General features: G+C 35.4%; 1 protein-coding gene across 1 annotated transcript; it reads right to left on the bottom strand.

Annotated features, from left to right (window-relative positions):
* Window positions 1-753: 753 nt before the first annotated feature.
* Window positions 754-972, bottom strand: LOC123231609 (barrier-to-autointegration factor-like). The gene has a single exon (XM_044657892.1). The coding sequence runs from the start codon at window positions 970-972 to the stop codon at window positions 754-756; it is 219 nt and encodes a 72-aa protein (XP_044513827.1).
* Between the last annotated feature and the right edge of the window lie 9548 nt (window positions 973-10520).

Raw genomic sequence — 10520 nt, 5'->3', positions numbered from 1 at the left:
TGCACAGGAAGTTTTAGTTTCAGGCCTTTTCCCCAACAGGAAGTCCAAAAAGACCCCAGCAAGTGCTGGTGTCCACCTTTTTCTGTTCCCTGTGTTCCAGGATCCACATCACCAGTTCCACAACATGCAGTCTGATCTAGCACACTTTTCTCTTTGCAAACTTCTACCAGTTTGCAACCCATTTCTGTTCTTCCCTCATTACGCTTCCCTATTTTTTCTCCTGGTCTTCAGGCTTGCTTCTCCAACTGTTTTTCAAACATCTTGAACTAGATTTTCACCTTACATTTTAAACTCAACATGTCTGAAACTAAATTATCATTCTAACTAGTGTCTCCTTTTCTCCCCAAATTACTTATTATTGTTGATTTTTTTTAAAGATTGCTGACTTTATTGGTTTTAAAAAATTATTTACAATGGCAGTGAATGTCCTTCAGCCAAAGTTATCCAAATGGCACAAAAGACCAGAAAATGGGAGTTTAAGGGGTGGGGAAGCCACTCCAAGACCCACCTAGGTAAGCTAGTAACTATCACCACTGAACTTTACAGGACTAGAGGCATGCTGAGGAGGGAATGGGAGGCTCAAATCAAAAGGAAGGTGGAGTAGGGAAAATGTCCTGGGTGGAGACAGCCACAAAAATATTTCCTTTTGTTGGGAGGTGGGGATAGAGGGACAGGATTTCTCAGTTGGGGGTGCTAAATGGGCAGACCCATCTTGGGAACAAAGCACAGGTTTCACAATAAGGCATCACACCATTACTGAAGGCAGCCAAAGCAATTCTGAGACTGCTTGGCATTGACCCCACAGGTCTCTTTGAACCATTCCCAGAAGACGTCTTTGTCTTTTTTCAGCACCAGGAATTGGACCAGGATCACTTGGACCTTGTCAAAACCTTTGTCCTCAAATTTCTTGCCTAGCACTTTTCTGATGCCCATCAGGTACCCCACAGACTTGTCCCCCATAAGCAGGGCCATGAAATCTCGGTGCTTCTGGGAGGTTGTCACCTAGTGAAGACCCTCAAGTCACTTCTATTTCTCCCTCATGCCCATTTTCAGTCTATTGCTAAGACCTGACAATTTACTCTTCCTAATATCTCCCAAATACCTGTTCTCTCCTCTGATAAAGCTCCAACCCTTTTGCGTGTCTTCATCACCTTATGCCTAGAGTACTACAATAACCTGACCATAAGTCTTCATACCACAAGTCTCTCCTTATTCTAACTCAGTAACTTCAGTACCAATATGATTTCTCATAAAGCACAGGTCTGACTGTGTCACTTTCCAGCTTAAGAAACTCTAGTTGCTCCCTATCCCTTTCAGGATCATATAAAAATGCTCCATTTGTCATTTAAAGTTCTTCATAACCTACCTGACCCCAAACTTTCTAGTCTTCTTACATCTTAATCTTCTTCACCTACTTCTTGATCCAATGATCCTAGCTGTTCCATGAACATAAAACTCTATTTCTCAGCTCTGAATATTTTCTTTTTCTGGCTGTCTCTCATGCTCAGGAATGTTCTCCTTCCTTATCTTCATCTCTTAGATTCCCTGGTTTCCTTTACCTCCAATCTAAAATCTCATCTTCTGCAGGAAAGAGTCTTTCTATTGGAAGTTCTTAATTCTAAAGTTTTCCTATTTGCCTTTTGCATAGCTTTTGTATATGTTATTATGGTTTTGTTTGCTTTTTGATTCACCTATTAAATTTTGAACTTCTTGCTGGTTTTTTCCCCTTTACTAGCATTTAGCATAGTGCCAGGCACTTAATAAACATAATAAATGCCTCTTGATTACAGGATCAGCAACATTGTTGATACTAAAGAGCCTCTTCTTCTCTGTTACAGTGCAGGTGCTGAAAACAGACAGTGAGTTGAGTCCAGAAGTAAATAGTTGGAGGGGAGAACAGAGAATTACAGTGTTCTTTTAATGACTACAAATCACAAAGGTCCCTCTTTTTAATATGACTAAAGGAAAACCATGGCATATTATAGACTTTAAAATTGAAGTTAAGGATAACCAAAAGGGCAACAGAAAGTCATATTTGGGGATCACAAATACAAGCTTACAATGACACCAAATATATATCTAATAATGAAGTCAAAGAGGATGGGCTTATTTTATAGCAAGAATAAAGCATAATTGACAGGCTGCCCAAGGCTTCATTAATTTTTTATAATATTAAGAAAATTTGTACAAGGCTTTCAGCACATTGGATGAACACATCTTGAAAGTATAGAAAAACCTTGATTTGAATTAAAGAGAATAAATAAATAGGCATAGAAGGGCTGGAAGCAATATTTTATCAATGAGATCAAAACTCTAAATCTCATAGTTTATATAAATATATATGTGTATACATACATACACATAAACAACATACATATATATTGTTAGGGTTGAAATGGGTGGCCACCAGAGGAACACATGAGACAATGCAATCAAAGCAGGAGAAAGCTTTATTGCCAGTGCACGCTGGGGGAACTCAGCAAGAGAATCTCAAGTGGTGCATTCAAAGGAGGGAATATATATGTTTCTAGGATATAGGTGCCTTTGTCTTAGGGTTAGCTAATAGCTAGACAGTGGGAGTTTCCAGGTGCCACAGGATATGATTCTTAATCTTTAAGGGTGTCCTGTCTAGGGAGGAGTGGTGTCCCTGGGACTGTGAGCTCCAGATAACTGCCTTGCTGAGCAGAGCATGACGCTATCAAAACCCCCTGCTTAACAGGGTATGATGCTGTCAAGCTGTTAGTTATGGTTTTTGGCTATAACAATATGTATGAATATATACACATTATATATGTGTGTGTGTGTGTGTGTGTGTGACAACTTTCCAGTTAAGTAGTTAGTTTCCTACACTAGAAACTTTGCTTTCACTAAATATATACTAATATGACTTCATAAAATACTTTTCCCCATGAAATAAATGGAAACTAAAAATATATTAATAAGTAAATGTACATATAATAAAAAGAACAACTATTATGAGAAAAATTCCCATATTAATGAATACTTTCATCAACTGAAGAAAAAAAAGCCCAACCCTTGGTCATGATAGCTTTGTTTTAAAAGTTCCACCTTCCTTTAAGTTAGTTCAGATCTCTTTAGAAAGCAAGAGGCACTAAATGAAAGCAATGATTAACTAGTTACATTTTCATAATTGAGGTCTAATTATAAGTTTGGAAATTCCCTAACAAAGAAAAAGTCATTGCTGTTGACAGCTGCAGGAACCATAAACACTAGTAACTGATGATGTATGGGAATTTGAAACAGCTGTGACTTTGTCAGGATGGAACCCTGCTGGTTATGGTATATGAGATGGAAGATGCAGCTTATTTAGTGAAAAAACAAACAAACAAACACACACATTAGCCTTTCTCAGAAAATGCTCCAAAATGACAGAGATTTAATAATTAAAACAGAAGGTTTTTTTTAATTATTATTATGTTATATTATTTTTATTTATTTATTTATTTTTGTTAGTATCTGGAAACACTAAAATGAGCCTATTTTCCTTCTTAAAATGGAAGTATTTTCATGGAACTTCCTATGAGTACATTTCTTTATCTGTATAGAAAAATAGGAACTAAAGTAGATACTAGTTCTATGATGTGTGATTTCATTGGTATAGGGAAATGCATGTGAAGAAACTTCCATGTACTAATGTAGGTTGGCCTTTTCTGTTTATTATATGACACTGCCCAGAGCACTGAGAGAGATATTTTAGAAGCAAGGCTTGAATCAGTCTTCTTGATTTCAATGCTACCTCCCCATTCACTACATCATGTTACTTCTGATAAGCAAAGAGAAGGAATGTAAGAGGTGTTATTCAAATTTCAGTACTTTAAGAAATAGCAATTTTATTGTTGTTTATTTGGTTGGTTGGTGGTTGTCCTTCATACTCAAAGAGGACCAAAATGACATCCCTATGTAAAGGACAATACAAATTGTTTTTGACTCTGGCTGTCATACCAATCAGAGTTTGCGAGGCTTTACCACAAGTTGAATACAGATAGCTCATATGACATTTGAGATAGAGATATCTTTAAATTTGTACCTTTCATATTTTTTTGAGCTATTGTGATTCTGTTTTGTTCACAGACCACAGAGCCTTCTTAGTGCAGGTGCACCATAATGGATGGTCCTGTGCCATTGCCTCCTTGCTCAATAAACTCCAGACTCTCTTCTTTCTTCTCTTAGAAGTCATGATGTTCTATATTTTAGAAGATAACCCATGATCTTTTCTATGGTAAAATATTCATTACCTTTAAGCCAATCTAATGATAAGAAAACATGGTAAAGTGGATCCTTCTTAAATGAGATCCAGTTCTATAAACTTATTAAGTACTTGTTATGTGCCAGGAACTGTGCTAAGGGGTGGGAATACATTTATTTAAAAGAAAAATAGCCCCTGCCCTCAAGGAGTTTACAATATAACAAAAGGAAACAATACACAAAAAGAAGTGGGGAGGGGGATGGGATAAGACACCTGGAGGTATCTTATTCAGAGTGGAATTATGAGCCCAAATGCCCAGTTTCTGCCATCTAAGAAAAGAAGGTGTTGAAAAGATTTTGATATTCCACCCTCAAAATCTCTAATCAAAGGGGAGAAGAGGCTGAGAGAGGTAGTATCAGTCAAGGCCTGAGTTAGAAGCATGATGATGAGATTAGAGGCTTACCATGGGAGGTACATCTAGTTCTCTTGTTCAGTGGAGTGGAAAACAGGCAGAATAACAGATGCAGCATGAAGGACATGCAAATCCATTGCTATATATATGAATACTGAAAGCATTTCCAGATTAATAAAAGGTTTGTCAGTGAACCCAGGCCATCTCTATGCTGTAAAAAGAGGAAAATTTAAATTTAGGTATTGTCTTAATATCAAAGCAACTAAATAAAAATGGATTTTAGAATTTTTTATTCCTTCTTCAACATTTATAGTAAGATATCACATCGGCCAGTCCTGTAAAAGACTTTCAAAGAAGAACAAATTCTAGCAGTCCCTACCCAGATGAAGAAACTTGGAGTGATAGAATCGATACCTAATCACTGAAGATCAATCAATCTATAAATAAGTATATATTACATACTATGTACATATATCAGGAGGCTATATCAGTATACAAAGAAAAATTTTAAATGAAATAGTCTCAGTTTCCAAGGAATATATATTATATGAGCAGGCAGGAAGGTGACAAAATGGAATGATGTACTTGGAGTCAGGAAGTTTGGAGTTTGAAGATTGTTTCTGAAGCTTATTAGCTGTGAAACTCTAGGCAAGTCACGTTTCCCCTTTCAACCTCAGTTTCTTCATCTGTGAAATGAAGAGGATAATATTTCCCTCTCAGGGTTTTTGTGAAGATCAAATAAGATACTATATTAAAGGACTTTGTAAACCATAAAATGCTATCTAAATGTCGTCTCTCATCATCATCATCATAATCATCAAGACACATGTACTTATATGTTTAAAGCATATATAAAATATATAGAAATATTTGTTATAATTTCATTAAAGGAGACGTACTAGTAACTCAAGTGGCAACAGGAAAAGCTTCATTTAAAAGATAACGCTTGTGCAGAAGTTTAAAGGAAATTAATATTTCAAATGTTGGAAATAAAATGTAACTTTGTTTCATGGAGGACAAGGATACTGTAAAAAGACTTAGATAAAAGAGATAGAGTGTTTGATTTGAGCAAGAGCAAAAATGAGTACCATGGTGAGTGGTTACCATAGGAGGTACAACTAGTTTTTTTGTTCAGTGGCATTGAAAACAGAGAGAACAACAGATACAGCATGAGGGGCACTTGAATCCATTGTTGTGTCTATTGATAATGGAGATCTTTCCAGCTTGGCATAGAACCTACCAGTGAATCTGGGTCATCTCTTTGCCATATCGAAGGGAAGATTTTTTGAGTTATTATCTTGATATCAAAGTAAATAAGCAAAAATGATTTTTTTTGTTGCATCTTCTATTCAGTTGGGTGTTCAGTGGGAGGAATGTAAGGTGGTATAAAATTTGCAGCTGTGTTGTAAAGGGCTTTAAAGGCCAAACAGAAGAGTTTGGATTTAACCTTAGGAGAAATAGGGAGTTCATGGAACAGAAAAATCAAATAGCCATAGCTGTACTTTAGAATTTTCCAGAATAAATTAGGAAAGGTTAAAAAAGAGAAATTTGGTGATCAGATAATCTTTATATTGTTTTCAGTCCGGAACACTAAATTTTAGGAGAGATATTGAAAAGCAAAGCATCCAAAGTATCCAGAGAGTATCCAGGAGAGACAACAAACTTAAGTTATTTTTTCTTTTCTTTATTCTGTGTAAGGAGTTACTACCCCTTACTAGATAATTTGTATAGTGTGGTATTTTATCCTGATGGGTAGGCTATATGTTATGACCGTTGAAACAAGATGTCTTTTCTGTAGCAATTTTAAGAATTTTGGATTAGGCGGGAATATATAAAAATATATTTATCATGATAAAAAATTAAGGAAAAGGGATAGGAAAATGAAGTAATTGGAAAATAATATATTAATGCCTAAGCTAATAAATCTTACCTAATAACCCAAAATCCTCTGATCTGCAAGGATCTCTTCAGTCTCCAACAAAGTTGGAGCTACTCTATCTACCTCTCTATCTAAACTCCTCCTAAAATTATTCTTATCCTACACTAAATTTTAACTTATTCACAAAGAACGAGTAAGTTAGTCTTTCTTCTCAGCTATCTAGTTGGAAACAACAGCTCAGATTCTCCACAACCTTCTCCAAACTCATCAGCTGGGCTGGCAATGATTTTTTCTATCAGCAATTTCCTCCAATGTCATGGTTCACCAGATGAATTTTGTCATAGCAAAGTAACTGAGAATTTCCCAGGTTTTGTCAAGCTGCCTTTGAGACCTCCATATCACTACAGGATCAGTGCCAAAATGCAAAGATAGTTGGGTAACTGTCTCCCAAGGCACCCTGGGATAATTCTCTCACCCATAATTCCTCTACAATTAAACTCCATTTAAAGAAATCTAACTTACCTCTCTTTATGCATTTATAAAACACTTATGTTATTTATCTCTATATCCTAATGAATTCTTATTTAATTAACTCCTAATTACCAAATATCCTACTTCAATTCCTTCCTCTCTCTTCCCCTTCCCTCCCTTTATCTTCTTTTTCCTCCATTTCTCTGAAACACAAATGGTTATAGAGATAAAATTTATTTATAAGGTTCTATGCACCCAAGATGTATGCAGCACTGCCTATGGAATATGATTTTAGATTTCTTCTTGGTAGAAAGGATGGGAAGGGAAAGCTCTCTTATGCTTCAAAGATGCCATTTTCTCATTATATCTTAAAACTTCCATACTAATTCCATTCAGAGTCTAGGAAAAAGGAGTAAGTCCTGGGCTATAATGCACAGCTATTATTACTACCACCACCAACACGATGACTCTATGAATCCTTCCTGATCACTCATAGCTACACTAATCTCTCTTTTCTGTAAACCTTCCTAAAATTTCCTGTTGTTGCCACTTATTTCAGAATTATATCATATAATAGCTTGTCTTATTAGACATTTATTTTTTTGTCCTATAATCATAGATAAGATTTATGGGACACTTTGTTTTTCAAAGCATTATCTATTCATTGTATTATTTCATGTGCTTCTCACAATCAGACCATGAATAAAGGACTACAAATATTAAGGATATCAGAAGCAAGGCTGGAACTAAGATCCTTCTAATTGTACTTAGTAATTAGGTAATGTTGCCTTGCACAGTGGTGGTTTGTCTTTCTCCTCCTCCTTCTCTTCGTCTTGTATATGACCTATAAAGAGAAACAGGGAAAGACTTCGGTTTGTTCATCATACTTATCAATTCATAAAATGAAAGAGTAATACTTCAGTACTTTAATTTGATATTAATCAACTGAAATTTACCAAGTGCCTACAATGGGCCAGGAACTTTGTTAAGCATTGGTGATAAAACAAATAAAAGAAAGAATGAAAAAAATTCATCCATATAATGAGCTTATATTCTAATAGGGGAAATAAGTAAAAATAAAATGTATACAGCATTAATGTACATCTATATGTATACATAATACATATGTATATTTACAATATAGCTAAGTACAATTACAGAATAATTCAGGAGACAGTAAATTAGAAGATATTAGATTATCTTCATCTTGGAAGTAAGGAAAGAATGTGTTTCGTCTCTCTCCATTCACTGGGCATCTACTTTGTTTCCAGTTCTCTGGTCAAAAAAGCACAAATATTTTGATGGAGCTGAGATTTTCTTTTTTATCATGACTCTAAGATGTCTGCTTTATTATATTAATGTTAAAAGTATGGGCAAAAACTATGGAAGGATGTCGATAGTGCAACTAGGTGGTTCCGGTAGAAAGCCAGTCCTGGAGAAGATGAACCTCAGTTCAATTCATTCCTATTCCTTGTTGTAGGATCCTGGGCAAGTCACTTAAACCACAATTACTAACCCTTCCAGTTCTTCTTCCTTGGCACCAATATTCAGTATTGATTCTAAGAAAGAAAGTAAAGGTTAAAAAAAAGTGTAGGGATTATTTTCCTGAAATCTACAAATGAACCATGGTTATGGTGTTGTCTAATCTAACTACATGAATCTGTAAACAAATAATTAATCCATGACTTTTATTATAACTGAATCAAATGAACTTTTGATCCATGATCACATAATCCTGGGATTTATTCTACTTTTTCTAGTAGTTTCTCAGAATCACTAAGAAAATCACTATGGTATTAAATTAGGAAACAATTTATTGATTATGGAAATTATAAATATGTAAACTCAGGGAAAAGACTCACATAGGTGAATTTATTTACAAATATGGAATATTAGATGTGTAAACTTTGATTCTTGCTTTAAATAAGAAATCTTGAAAAATTTTGTAGCTGCAATTTAAGCAGGACATTTAGGTTGTACAGTGGATAATGTACCAAGTCTAGAGTAAGAAAAATCTAGGTTCAAATCAGGCCCCAGACCCTAGCCATGTGACCCTGGGAAAATTCCTTAACCCTGTTTGTCTCAATTTCCTCATCTGTAAAATGAGATGGATAAGAATATGACAAACCACTCCAGTATCTGACAAGAAAAACCCAAATGAAGTCACAAAGAGTAAGTTACAACTAAAATATAGCTAAACAATTTAAATCAACTTTGATCTATTCAAGGATTTCTTTGATATGAAACAAAGAAAAAACATCAAAGGAAAAAACTTTACCCCTAAAAAGGAACATAAAACTACTCTGCAAATCAACACTTTTTGTGTCATAAAAGTCTGAATACTTACATGTAAATTCTACATTTGTGAAGAACTTAGCATTGTGTCTGGCACATTGTAGGCACTTAATAAATGCTTGTTTCTTCTATCCCACACTCCCTCCCTCCCTTCCTTCCTTCCTTCCTTCCTTCCATTGTCTTTGTTATGGTGTTTAATGTAGGTACAATTTTATTTGTCTGAAATGAAACAGCTTTTAGTGCAAAACAAAATTCTAATCTCTTAAGAAAACTAGAAAGCAAATTATGTCATATCTGATGTTTTCCTGCTGAAATGGATCTTTGATCCATGCATTTGAGATTAAAGCATGTGAGAAAGCCAAAATTTACTATGATGGTGAAAAAATGTGGAATTAAGCCATTGCCTTAATGAGCTTTCTCCAACGGAATAAGATATTTTTCTCTGATTAGGGGAGATGAATAACAGTGAGGACTTAGGCAGGTTATGAATATTGTTTGATAGTCTCACAGGTGACCGAAAAGCATTGAGATAATTTGTCAATGTAGGAAGGACTACCATCATTTTTATTTTAGTCAGGTTTAACATATGTTAAGTGTCTGTAGCCTAAAAAAAATTATTCTGCCTAAAAAAAACCTACTAATATGCTGAGTCTAGTGCCTTCTGCTTTTGTGAGGACAGTGCTGCTTTTAAACCTTATTCAGGTGTGTCCCTGGCCTAGCTAAGAGACAAAGCAGTCTGCTAGCCCTAGTAAGGCAACTAAAAAATGGGATTTTTTTCCAGGTGAAACTAAAGTCCAGCTAATTGGGTTATTTGTTCCCTAAGGCAAGGGAACAGCCTCCCAGCTGAATTTTTAGGGCCCCGTTTGATCTCACCAGTCTTGCAGCTTTATATCAATCACAGTTCCAAAGCGAGCTGTGAGAAGGCTGACTTAGGGGATAGTTATAAGGTAAAGAAGAATTCAAGAAAATTTAGGAAGATTGAGAAAGTTGGAGACTGGAGTGGTTGCCAAATGTAAGAGAGAGATTTTTAGGTATTTTAAAGATATATATTTAAAGTGTGGCCACCAGGAATCAATAATTCAGATTGATTCCATAATTAAATAGATCCAAGTAAGGATCAGATTTAAGGTAGTTATTTACAATTACGAAAGTAAAAGGTAGGGAGAGAGAGGGAGAGGCTAGTCCAGGTCTGTAGGTGCCTGGACAGAGAGAGAGGATTAAAAGGCTAATTACACTAAATTATATGCCACAAGCCC

The sequence above is a fragment of the Gracilinanus agilis genome, chromosome 1, assembly GCF_016433145.1.
Source record: "Gracilinanus agilis isolate LMUSP501 chromosome 1, AgileGrace, whole genome shotgun sequence".
NCBI classification, from domain to species: domain Eukaryota; kingdom Metazoa; phylum Chordata; class Mammalia; order Didelphimorphia; family Didelphidae; genus Gracilinanus; species Gracilinanus agilis.
The sequence above is the reverse complement of the archived record's forward strand: the minus strand, read 5'-3'. Positions and strand labels throughout refer to the sequence as shown.